Here is a 13,300-nt window from a genome sequence, read left to right as displayed (position 1 = left end):
TCTGTATTCCAACAAAAAGAAACTACCAAAGACATTGACAAATTTCTAGACATATGCTCCTCCCAAACTGAACCAGGAGGCCATACGCAATTTAAACAGATCAATAGCAAGCAATGAAATAGAAGAAGCCATTAAAAATCTACCATCCAAGAAAAGCCCAGGACCAGACGGATTCTCAGTTGAGTTCTACAAGACCTTCAAAGAAGAACTCATTCCAATACTTCTCAAAGTATTCGAGGAAATAGAAAAGGAGGGTACCCTACCGAACTCATTCTATGAAGCTAATATCACCCTCATACCCAAACCAGGAAAAGACACATCGAGGAAAGAAAATTTTAGACCAATATCCTTGATGAATATAGATGCAAAGATCCTTAACAAAATATTGGCAAACCGTATCCAAAAACATATGAAGAAAATCATGCACCACGATCAAGTGGGGTTCATCACTGGAACGCAAGGATGGTTTAACATCTGTAAATCAATAAACGTCATCCATCATGTCAAAAGACTTAAGGATAAGAATCATACGGTTATTTCAATTGACACAGAAAAAGCATTCGACAAAATACAACACCCCTTCATGCTCAATACACTAGAAAAAATAGGGATAGTAGGAACATACCTGAACATTGTAAAGGCTATTTATGCTAAGCCCATGGCCAACATCATTCTTAATGGAGAAAAACTGAAACCATTCCCTTTAAAAACGGGAACAAGACAGGGATGTCCTCTTTCACCACTTCTATTCAACATTGTCCTCGAAACTCTAGCCAGAGCAATTAGGCAGACCAAAGAAATTAAAGGGATACGAATAGGAAAAGAGGAACTTAAGCTGTCACTATTTGCTGATGACATGATTCTATATTGAGAGGATCAAAAAACCTCCTCCAGAAAACTTCTAGACCTCATCAATGAATTCAACAAAATAGCAGGCTATAAAATCAACACGCATAATTCTAAAGCATTTTTATACACAAGTGACGAAACAGCTGAAAGGGAAATGAGGAAAACAACTCCATTTGCAATAGCCTCAAAAAAAAAAAAATACTTGGGAATCAATCTAACCAAAGAGGTAAAAGATCTTTACAAAGAAAACTAAAAAACATTGAAGAAAGAAATTTAGGAAGACCTTAGAAGATGGAAAGATCTCCCATGTTCTTGGATAGGCAGAATTAATATTGTCAAAATGGCCATACTACCAAAAGTGCTATACAGATTCAATGCAATTCCAATTAAAATCCCAATGATGTACCTTACAGAAATAGAGCAAGCAATCGTGAAATTCATCTGGAAGGATAAGAAACCCAGAATAGCTAAAGCAATCCTTAGCAGGAAGAATGAAACAGGGGGTATCTCAATACCAGAACTTCAACTATACTACAAAGCAATAGTAACAAAAACGGCATGGTACTGTCACCAAAATAAACAGGTAGATCAATGGTACAGAATAGAGGACACAGACACAAACCCAAATAAATACAATTTTCTCATACTAGACAAAGGTGCCAAAAATATGCAATGGAGAAAAGATAGCCTCTTCAACAAATGGTGCTGGCAGAATTGGAAATCCATATGCAACAGAATGAAACTAAACCCCTACCTCTCACCCTGCACAAAAATCAACTCACAATGGATCAAGGACCTTGAAATCAGACCAGAGATCCTGCATCTTATTGAAGAAAAAGTAGGTCCAAATCTTCACCTTGTTGGCTTAGGATCAGACTTCCTTAACAGGACTCCATAGCACAAGAAATAAAAGCAAGAATTAATAACTGGGATAGATTCAAACTAAAAAGTTTTCTCTCAGCAAAGGAAACTATCAGCAATGCGAAGAGAGAGCCTACAGAGTGGGAGAATATCTTTGCCACTCTTACTTCTGATAAAGCACTAATTTCCAGAATATATAAGGAACTCAAAAGACTCTACATGACGAATACAAATAACCCAATCAACAAACACTTCACAAAAGAAGATCTACAAGCAATCAACAAACATATGAAAAAATGTTCACCATCTTTAGTAATAAGAGAAATGTAAATCAAAGCTACACTAAGATTCCATCTCACCCCAATTAGAATGGCGATTATCAAGAATACAAGCAACAATAGGTGTTGGAGAGGATGTGGGGAAAAGGTACACTCATACATTGCTGGTGGGGTGGCAAATTAGTGCAGCCACTCTGGAAAGCAGTGTGGAGATTCCTTAGAAAACTTGGAATGGACCCACCATTTGACCCAGCTATCCCACTCCTCGGCCTATACCCAAAGGACTTAAAATCAGCATATTACAGAGATACAGCCACATCAATGTTCATAGCTGCTCAATGCACAATAGCCAGACTGTGGAACTAACCTAGATGTCCTTCAATTGATGAATGGATAATGAAACTGTGGTACATATATACAAGGGAATATTACTCAGCCATAACAAATAGTAAAATTATGGCATTTGCAGGCAAATGGATGACATTGGAGAATATCATGCAAAGTGAGATAAACCAATCTCAAAAAACCAAAGGACGTATGATCTCACTGATAAGCGGATGATGACACATCATGGTGGTTGGAGTGGGCAAGAATGGAGGAAGGAGTGACTATATAGAGGGAAAAGAGGGGTGGGAGGGAAGGAAAAAATAACAGAATGAATCCAACATCATTACCCTATGTAAATGTATGATTACGCAAATGGTATGCTGTTACTCCATGTACAAACAGAACCAACACGTATCCCATTTGTTTACAATAAAAATAAATTAAAAAAATATTTGTACTCAACAGCTTTTTTAATTTATAAAATTGCTCAGCATAGTTCAGAAAGTATGTGGAGGAGGGCATTAGAATAATGAGATTGATAGCTACCACCAATTGAAAACTTACTGTTACTTCTTTTAAAGTTCTTTTATATGTAGTGATTTATTTTGATCACTCACAAACTCATTGTTATTAGGTGCTACCGCTGCCCATGTTTTACTAAAGATAAAATTAACACACATTCCCGGTAAGTAACCTTTACAAGGTCACACAGTAAGTGACAGAAGCAGGATTTGAGCTCAGGTTGTTAAGCCTGAGCTCTTAGTGGCATTGAATGGGAGGGACTCTGCTCACTGCATCAAGTCGCACTTCAACCAGAACAGGTCCACTACTGGATTTCATTCTAGTGACTGAAAACAACCGCAGTTCAAATAATGTTTGAAAACTGCTGTCCTGTTGGAAAGAACACAGAGCCAGTCATTAGGAGGACTGAATTTTGATCTTCATTTTGCCTCTGGTTAATACCCTGTGTCCTTAGGTAAGTCATTTCTGGGCCCAAGTTCCTCATTTTCAGAGGGTGTGGTAGTTGAGCTCTAGTTTTCTATCAAGGTCTCCTTTTATGCTTTTGTGATACTGGAGATCCAACCCAGGGCCTCACACAAGCTAGGTAAGTGCTCCACCACTGAGATACCCTCCCCAACCCCTCAGCAAGGCTTCTACCATTCCCCTCTAGACATAATCAACCATTTTCAACAAATACAGGAATCAGCAGAACATATTAAACAATGCTGTTAAGATGCAATCAGGAAACTCTAGATTGGCGGAAACTTTACAACATAAAAGATCTGATTTTGTTGACAAATTATGAGGTTAACCTACAGATTAAGAGATTAAGAAGCATATTAACCAATTGCAATGTGCAGTTCATATTTGGATCCTGATTCAAATAAGAATAGTGTTTAAAAAATGAGCACAACTGGGTAAATTTGAACAACTAGATATTTGATATTAAGGGCTTTAATTTAAGTGATAAGGTATTGTTATTTTTTAAGTTCTTATCTTTATGTGATACATACTGAAATAACTTTTATATGATATCTGGTTCAAAATAAACCTGGGATATAGTAGATAGGGTTATTAATGGAACAGCTTTGTTGATAAATTGATAGCTGTTGAAAGTGAGTGGTAAATGAAATTGGTACATTGAAGAGACATCTGCATTCCCACATTTACTGCATCATTATTCACAACTGCCAAGATTTGGAATCAACCTGAATGTCCATCAAGGGATGAATGGATAAAGAGAATGTGGTACATATACATGATATAACACTACTCATCCATAAAAAAATAAGATCCTGTCATTTGTGACAACATGGATGAAAGTGGACATGATTATAAGCCAGGTACAGAAAGATAAGCACCACATGATCTCACTGATAAGTGGAATCTTAAAAAAAAAAAAAAAAGCTGATCTCATAGAAGTTGCAAATAAAATGATGGTTATCAGAGGCTGGGGAGAAGAGGGGGAAGGGAAGGCTAAAGAAAGTTAATCAATGGGTCATTTAGCTAGGAGTAAGAATCTCTAGTGTGTTATTACATAGTAGGGTGACTACAGATAACAATTATGTACTATATATGTCAAAAAAACTAGAAGAAAGGGTATTAAATGTTTTTACCATGAAGAAATGATAGATAATTGAGGAGAGATATATGTTTAGCCTGATTTAAACATTATATAGTGTATACATGTTAGAATCATCACTTACTATTCCATTACTGTATACAATTTTTATGTCTGAGGTACAAAAATAGAGTTCTGCATGCTTTTGTATATATATGAAATTTCCCTTAATATTTTTTAAAACTATAAATCTTATAAATGTAATTCTAACAATTACTAAATAAAAATTTTATGAGTCATGCTATTTAAAGAAATCCCTTAAATTTGCACATTTTCATTTCATACAAATAAACCACCTGAGCCTCTCTACCCGCACTTGGTATCCATTATTTAGCAATGTTTATAATCTGCTGTAAATTAACATCTTTATCTTAAGCTGTAAGCTTAACTTCTAAAAATCCAATTAAATCACAGGTTAAACAACCGTAGTGCCAAATTCCCCATCCATACAGAAAAACATCCATTTCCAACTGACACAGAAAGAATATAAGGGCTTCATGAGTTAATTATTTCCTACCATAAAACAGTTTTAGAATGGTGCTAACGAAGTGTGGCAATTAACGCTTCATATGCAGTTTATAAGAGAAAGGGTAATATAACCTCAGGTCAACCTACTAAAGGTAGGAATTGGTATTCTAAACGACCAAAATTCTTTGTGCAATTTTTTTGGCAGTTAAAAATTAAAATATTGTGTCTTTCTATAAGGCTCTGTGGATGCTATAACAACGTAGGTTCACACTGCAGAAATCACTATTCCAGATTAAAAGTATGCTTCACATGTGCTCAAGTGTGGGACCTACACCTAGGAAATATGTTGTTTTCCTATTGAATGATCTAGTTTTGTCACTAAAATTCAATACAGAACCACGTACTCAAACCAGGTGAGCAGTTTTGTCTCTTTCCAACCTGCAAATGAAATGAAATCCACAACTTACAAAGCCTGAGGGGGTTAAAAATTTAGCTATATTTAACTTACATATACAATCGCGGGTCTGAGGTCAGAGTATCAATGTTGATGTGCTGTTCCAGGAGACTGTAGGCCAGAATGGGTAAGGATGTGAAGCAGATATTGTACATTGTAAGATAAGTAGCATCATACAGTGGCTGAAATGACAAATATTACAGAAAAGAAACGTACTATAACAATTATCTACAAGATGATATTTGTGAATTAGGAAAAAAATCACTAGCTAAAACAAGACAGTTTCCTTTCATGATTTTTGGGACAGTAAAGAAACCTCTGTAAATAAGGTCCTTACCTGGTAACTGTAAAAAATAAACTAACATTTTGTGATTTGTCATATTAATACAATACCTTCCCCTTATTAGGATCTGATTCAGTAGGTTTATATGCTATAAGCTTTCTTTCTACTAGACATTAATAACTTTTTAGTTGCTAAAAATATAGGCATATAGTAGCTATTTCAGCAAAGACTAAATAAGATAAATTAGAGAAACTAAATGCAAGTAGTAGCCAGCCTGTGTCACAGTTTTATTTTGGTTAATATTTTATAAGGTTGAATCCTATAATAAGCCATTTCTAACACACTTTCTGAGAAGCCCTCTAGTTCCTCTGGTATGTGTTCTTCCTCCCTGCACTGAATAATAAGCCTAATTTGATCAACTACAAATATGTTTCTGGTGGTCTTTGGCTGTGTGCTTTGACAATCTTGAGCTCCCAAAACAAAACTTGGCATATAGAAAGCATTCAATAAATACTTGATGAGTCAGAAGAGTACAAATTGGAAGTTATAACACATTTGTAAAGGACTGATTTATATTATAAATCTTCCTTTATTGAAAAAAGTAAGGTATTTTATGAACCTCATTCTGATGAAAGTACTCGTATATCTGCAGTACTAGATATTGCCATATGACTATTTTCTGTAGCCTAAATAAAAAGCAACCAATCTCATATGCATTTTTTACACATATAAATGTACTTTGATTAATAAAATGCATTTAAATGTGACATCAATGAATACAATTATGTATTTTAATTACTAAAGATACAATTACTATCATAATGGAGATTGACTCAAAAAGATCGGCAACAACTTAAATAGACCATTAGTTTATTCATTAGATGACTTCAGAACACTTACTGAATGCCTACAAAGTACCAAATACCAGGGACAGAGAAGATTCATCCCTACCCACCAAAGAGCTCAAATTCTAGACATGGAGGCAGAGTGGGAGGTGCACAAGGAGCTAGGGGACCCAAAGGAGCCCTGGTCTGCAATTGAGAAAAAAGTAAGAAATAATCTGTGCAACATTATCAATGAAATTAAAAGAATGGCTCAACATAGACCGTGGAGGTACTTCCCACATTCTGTAAACAAAGATTGAAGCTCAGCAAAATATTCTGTTGAATTAAGAAGTACAAAAAAAGATGTTACATTCCTATTAATTATCAAGTGAGAGAACTAGTCTGTAGCACCCACCACTATATTTGTTTGGAAACTACCCATTTTTGCTAATGAGTAAATTAAAACAACAACTCAGATTGACAGGTGTGTAATTTAGTCTTATATTTCATTCAAACAAAAGAAGCATCAATCTACTTTTGTTTTATCATGGTACTTTTAGGTAATGTGAGAGATAATTGTAATTCTTAGATGCATAATTACAGGAGACAGAATGTCCCCAAAACAAACAACAGGTTGATAATATTGTTTCTTGTTAAACCTGTTATAAATGTTTCCTTTTCATGGAAGAAAAAAAGGACAAGTACTATCCTAGTTTTTCTCAAGAGAGGCTTTTGCTTAAAGAACATGAATCCTGGTTCCATTTCTACATTCTTTAGAATCTGCTCTCCAAGTTTCAGAGAACATTTCATGTGGTTCTGGACTGAAAAAGGCTGACCACCCATGTGTCCAAAAGATACTTTGTAAGTGTCCAAAGATACAATAAATGCTGCTATTTTCAGCACTAGCACAAGGCCAATATAAAAAATAATGATTTTGCATTTCACGTCACCTCCTCAAACCTTCCTTTTGCTGGTACACTTTTTTTCTAAGATGTCTGCACACCTCCTTCCCTTAGCTGCTCAGGTCTCTGCCCATATGCTACCTCATCTGAGACAACTGTCCAGATGATCTTCTATAAAGAAGCTGCCCTTTTCCCTAGTTGCACACTATCCCTTTATTATGCTTTATATCAGCACTCATCAATATCCCACCTTATATATTTGATTGCTGCATCTCTCCTTCATCACTATACAATTTCCATGAAGATAAGGGAGTTTGTCTAATCACTGCTATATCCTCAGTACTTAGCTTAGCACAAAGCAGGGATTCAAGAAATATTTGTCAAATGAATGTTATCTACCAGTTCAGTGAATGAGGGAACTAAATATCAACTCCTATGGAAACCTAAGCCATTAGGTAATCTAAGCAGACCAAAGAGAATTCAAGGACTGAATTTTAGTTGCCTTTAAGGAATAAGTCCTTTCTTTCTTCATAGGACTTGTACTTGGCAAACATGTTTTTAAAAGGTAACTAAACAACAGATCCCTTTCAAAACAAAAAACAACAATGTTTCAACCAGATCAAACCAACTTTTAGATCTGCTAAAAGTAGTTAAAAAAGAAAAATTGCAATATTTTTTCTAATACCTGCACTCAACTAAGGAAGTGAGCAGCAATTAGCAGCAGTTCGGTCAATAGAAATTGAACATTCAAGAAGAGCAGAGTGAAGAATTTGCAAAAGTTTCTACAACTAATTGTATTAGTTTTGACTATAAGAAGACTGACAGCACTTTCTACAATTGGAAGATGCTTAATTCATAACATGATCTGCTTTACTGGTACTACCAGGTGAATGACATGGCACTGATGTAAGAGACAGCATACCAGATGGCAAAGAAACAAATTATCAAGAGAAAGAGAGCAGTTATTTCTGATTGAGAAAAATGCATTCTCTTAAAAATACTGCCAACAAATAAGAAAAACATTATTTCCTACCATGAGCAACCAAAAGAAAGAAAGCTTGCTTTGAAATTTAGAAACTCAGTCTCCAATACCCATGAAAATGTGGTAATCCAACATGGCAAAATCACTGAACTGCTCACAGATTAAGTTTCAAATTTTGGAGTCACTGAGCACTAAGAGTCCCTGCATTTACCTATACTGCAACTGGAAGCAATGCAAAGTTCATTTCAGTTGCTTTCTGACCAGTTTAAAAAAATCAATGTTTTTCTATTAAATAAAACCAACCTGAGTAACTGCAAAGGTGTAAGATTTTATATGATGAAAGACTGTAACATTTCAGAACTACTGAAACACATTTTACACATTGATAAAATAGGAAAAAAAATCAAAACACTTTTTTTATTAGAGCATTACACATAGTAGTTGGGTTTATCCCAATAAATCAAAATACTCTTTCAAAATGTTTTTTCCAACTCTGCCAGGATATACCAAATACCTTTTAAAAAGAATACTACAGTGATGCAGCCACATCAGTGTTTATAGCAGTTCAATTCACAATAGCTAAGTTATAGAACCAACCAAGGTACCATTCAACAGAAGAATGGATAAAGAAAATGTGGTATATATACACAATGGAATATTACTCATTCATAAAGAATGAAATTATGGCATTTGCCTGTAAATGGATAGAACTGGAGAATATCATGCTAAGTGAAATAAGCCAATCCAAAAAAAACCAAAGGTCAAATGTTTTCTCTGATATGCAGATGCTAACTCACAATAAGTGGGGAGGGTAGGGAAGAACAGATGTACTTTGGGTTAGAAAAAGGAGAATGAAAGGAATGGAGGGGGAATGGGAATACGAAAGATAGTAGAATGAATCGTATATTACTATCCTATGTGCATATGATTATATGACCAATGTAATTCTACCTCATGTACAACCAGAAGAATGAGAAGTTATACTCCATAGATGTATAATATGTTGAAATACATTCAACTATCATGTATAACTAATAAGAATAAGAAAACCCAAATGTTCTGTAACAGGTGAAATGAAAAGTGATATGTCAATCCAGTAGAGCACTTCTCAGCAATAATACACACAATAACATGAATTACTATAAACATATGCTGAGGAGAAGTCAGACATTAAAGATTATAAAAGAATCCATTTATGGGGCTGGGGTGGTAGCTCAGTGGTAGAGTGCATGCCTAGCATGTGTGAGAAACTGGGTTCGATTCTCAGTGCCACATGAAAATAAAAGTATTGTGTCCATCCATAACTAAAAAAATAATTTTTAAAGAAGAATCCATTCAATATGAGATTCTAGAATAGGCAGGTCTACAGTGAAAGAAAGTCAATCCAAGGTACTTTGGTGGGAGGACTAAAGAGAGGAACAAGGAAAACTGCACTAATGTGGGCATATTTTATTTATTATGGTTACAACTATACCTTTAATAAGATTGATTTAAATAGTAAAAAAAAAAAAGAAAACAAAGCAAAGACATTTGTTACTATACAAATCAGGTCAAGAAGATTAACTGTTGAAGCAAAAAAGAAACCCTTTTACTTTGGACATACCTCTCTAATGCCTCTAATTAATACCTAAAAGGTAATATACTAACAGCAAATATAAACTACATCATAATAAGTAACAGAGGACACAAACCTGTTGTGAGAATCCACAGAAGAACTGGTACAAAAACTGTGGCAAAATGAAACAAAGGTTCTGGAAAAAAATTAAGACAAGGGTTAATATTTATATTTGACTAATTTTCTAAATGAAAACAGGAAACTACACTTAATGGTCTATAGTCATTCCAAAATCCTTCTAATGTCAGAATGTCATACATTTCTATTTCAGTGATGTAAAGAAACTAAAAATATATTTTTTCTCTTTTTTTGGTGGTATTAGGGATTGAACCCAGGGAGGCAAGTGCTCTACCACTGAGCTAGATCCCCAGCCTAGGAAAATAAAACAAATGATGAATTCAGATTAAGACAAACTTTTGTCCCCACCAACCTTACTTTATAAGAATCTCTTCCTATTCTTCCAATGAAGAAATGAGCTCATCCAATATGAACACTTAATGATACTATACCTTAAATATAAATTTAATAATCACCACAGACTTACATAATAATACATGTACATTTTAAAGTCAATATCAATAGTTAAGAAATTGTTATAGATTATGCTGATACTAAAAGTTTTCAAGTAATGCTTTACCTACCTACTATTACTCCTTCATCAAACAATCAACATAGTATTGTTGAGAACCTACTATATGCAAAGATAGCACTGCTAGTGATATAAAAAAAATCAAAGGAGGAATTAAAATACACAGATGCATGCTGGGAATTTATAAGGCAGTTAAAAGGGACCCAGTGTGACTATAAAATACTGAAATTAATTTCTGGGTAAAACCTCCAGAACTAGGATTTTCAAAAGACTGCTATCCTTCAAAAGTGGGCAGTAAACTTATTTGTGTGCTGCTGTCACTAGTTCACCATGTCTCTAAACTTGCTCTTTGGGAAGCACTTTTAAGAGTCTTTTTTTTTGGGGGGGGCGCATACCAGGGATTAAACTCAGGAGCATTCAACCACTGAGCCACATCCCCAGTCCTATTCTGTATTTTATTTAGAGTCAAGGTCTCACTGAGTTGCTTAGTGCCTTACTTTTGCTGAGGCTGGCTTTGAACTTGCAATCCTCCTGCCTCAGCTTCCTAAGCCCCTGGGATTACAGGTGTGCAACACTACACCTGGCTTAAGAGTCATTTTTGAACCGTGTCAGAAAATCGGTGCCATTTCTCATGGCACATATTCTCATGTAGTTATTAATTCACCAGACTTAGATCTGGGAGACTCGAGGCTGTTTTTAAAAATCAAATGTATCCTCAGAGGATGAGCATCTGCCACAGTGAAGTTATTTAGATAAATGTACTATTGGTTCTAGAGGATGTTCCTAAAGAAACATGATCTACATGTTTTTAATCACCCTGCAGCATGAGAATAAATGTCATAGACCCCAAGGTCATCGCCTGGAAAAGCAACACTCATTTGTATGTATCAATTCTGACACAATGCAAAATACTTCCAGCAGCATTTCCAGAGTTATATTTAATGAAAATGTAAGTTATCTGAAGTTGGATGAGTCAAAGCTGAGTGGGGATCAGGGGGTCTTCACGAGAAAAAGAACTCTGCCTCCCCCACCAGAATATCAACTCCCTGAGAATAGGGACATTGCCTGTCTTACTCCATGGTGAATTCCTAGGGCCTAAAACAGTGTTTGGTACATAGTAACACATTTGAAATATATTTGTTGACTGATAGAATAAAGAAGTTAGAATTTGAACTAGGTCTTAAAGATGAATAGGATATGTAGGTAGTAAGAAACAGGGTAAGACAGTATGTATTTTAAGCATAAATGGTAAGACAGAGTCAGATGGGGGAGTGCCTTAAAGACAGACTAATGCTCAGAAAACATAAGTAAACTTTCTGAGGAACAAGATGAAAAACAGCATTTTCTAAACTTTAACCTGGTTGGATTATGTGATAATTGGACAGAAAAACAGAAGGCAGGAAGATCAATTATTGAAGTACTCCAGGAGTAGGGAAATGACAATCTGAAGATACAGTGATGAGAAAAGAGGAAGAAAAGATCTGATTCCACCAAAGAGGGTTGAAAATATTAGAAATCTCTTGGGATAAAAGACTGCAATATAAAAGGAATAGTGCTGTCAGTAACCAAGATGATAAAGGACATACAAATACTAATGAAGGCAGAGGGCATTCTCTACAAAAATAATCATCAATCTCCCATGTTGGCAACAGGGATGTGTCTGATCACTGGCCAATATTTGCCAAGCTAATGCTTGTTTTGTTCATCTTAACAGAGCATTCCTTCCATCTGGTGGCAGTTGCTTGAATTGCAGGCCAAAATCCCAGAGGCAAAGCAATCTTCTGGAATAGGGTCAGATTACTAGACAGATCTGTATAACAAATCTTAACAGGGCCTCCTACTAGGGGGAGGTTAAGAGCAAATAATGTGGTGTTATTAATTATTGAGTGCAAGGCCCAACACATCCTAACTATGATGTAGAAGGAGTCCTGGACTTAAATAAACCTATGGTAGAAATATGCTGTCACATTATAGCCAAGGCAAGTTATATGATCTCTCTAAGTCCTACTTCCACATATGTTAAATTGCATTTGATGCCAGCCAGGAAACGCAGTTTGATCCATCTTAAAAAAAAGAGAAGAAAAAGAAAAGAAAAAAAACAACAAACTCATATTAAAAATGAATCTGATGGTACTGCAAATAAATAAACTAACCACACTGAAATGGTAGAAAAGAGAGAAAAATGGGAAACTTCATCTTTAAATTTTCATGGATGAATTATAATTATATATACTGGCAGGCTTCATTGTGATATATTTGTACCTGCATATAGCATAACTTGGTTAACTTCATTTCTGGGTTCTTCCCCTTTCTCTCCCCTCCTCCCTTTCTTCATCCCCACCCTCTGCCCTACTGGTCTCCCTTCTATTTTCATGAAATCCCTTTCTTTCCTCCTTTTCTTTCTGGCTTCTACATATGATACAAAACAACCTCAACTTTCTGAGTCTGGCTTATTTCACTTAGCATAATGTTCTCCAGTTCTATCCATAATGACATAATTTCATTTTTTAATGCTGAGTAAAACTCCATTGTGTACATATACCACATTTTCTTTATCCATTCATCTGCTGACAGACACCTGGGTTGTTTCCATAACATGGCTCTCGTGAATTGTGCTGCTATAAACACTGATGTTATCGTATCACTATAGTAAGATGATTTTAGTTCTTTTGGATAAACACCAAGGAGTGGAATAAGTGGGTCTTATGGTGGGTTCATTCTAAGTCTATTGAGGAATCTTCCATAC

General features: G+C 35.3%; 1 protein-coding gene across 1 annotated transcript in view; it reads right to left on the bottom strand.

Moving 5' to 3' along the window:
• The window catches only part of Atp11c (ATPase phospholipid transporting 11C), a 165,326-nt gene that overhangs the window by 28,266 nt on the left and 123,760 nt on the right, over nucleotides 1-13,300 (bottom strand). Inside the window, exons 19-20 of the mRNA XM_047535332.1 lie at nucleotides 10,042-10,101; nucleotides 5,414-5,541 (exon numbers count right to left, since the gene is read on the bottom strand). Coding sequence (XP_047391288.1) covers nucleotides 5,414-5,541; nucleotides 10,042-10,101 — 188 coding nt within the window. The remainder of the gene's footprint in view (nucleotides 1-5,413; nucleotides 5,542-10,041; nucleotides 10,102-13,300) is intronic.

The sequence above is a fragment of the Sciurus carolinensis genome, chromosome X (genome assembly GCF_902686445.1).
Source record: "Sciurus carolinensis chromosome X, mSciCar1.2, whole genome shotgun sequence".
Classification (NCBI taxonomy): domain Eukaryota; kingdom Metazoa; phylum Chordata; class Mammalia; order Rodentia; family Sciuridae; genus Sciurus; species Sciurus carolinensis.
The sequence above is the reverse complement of the archived record's forward strand: the minus strand, read 5'-3'. Positions and strand labels throughout refer to the sequence as shown.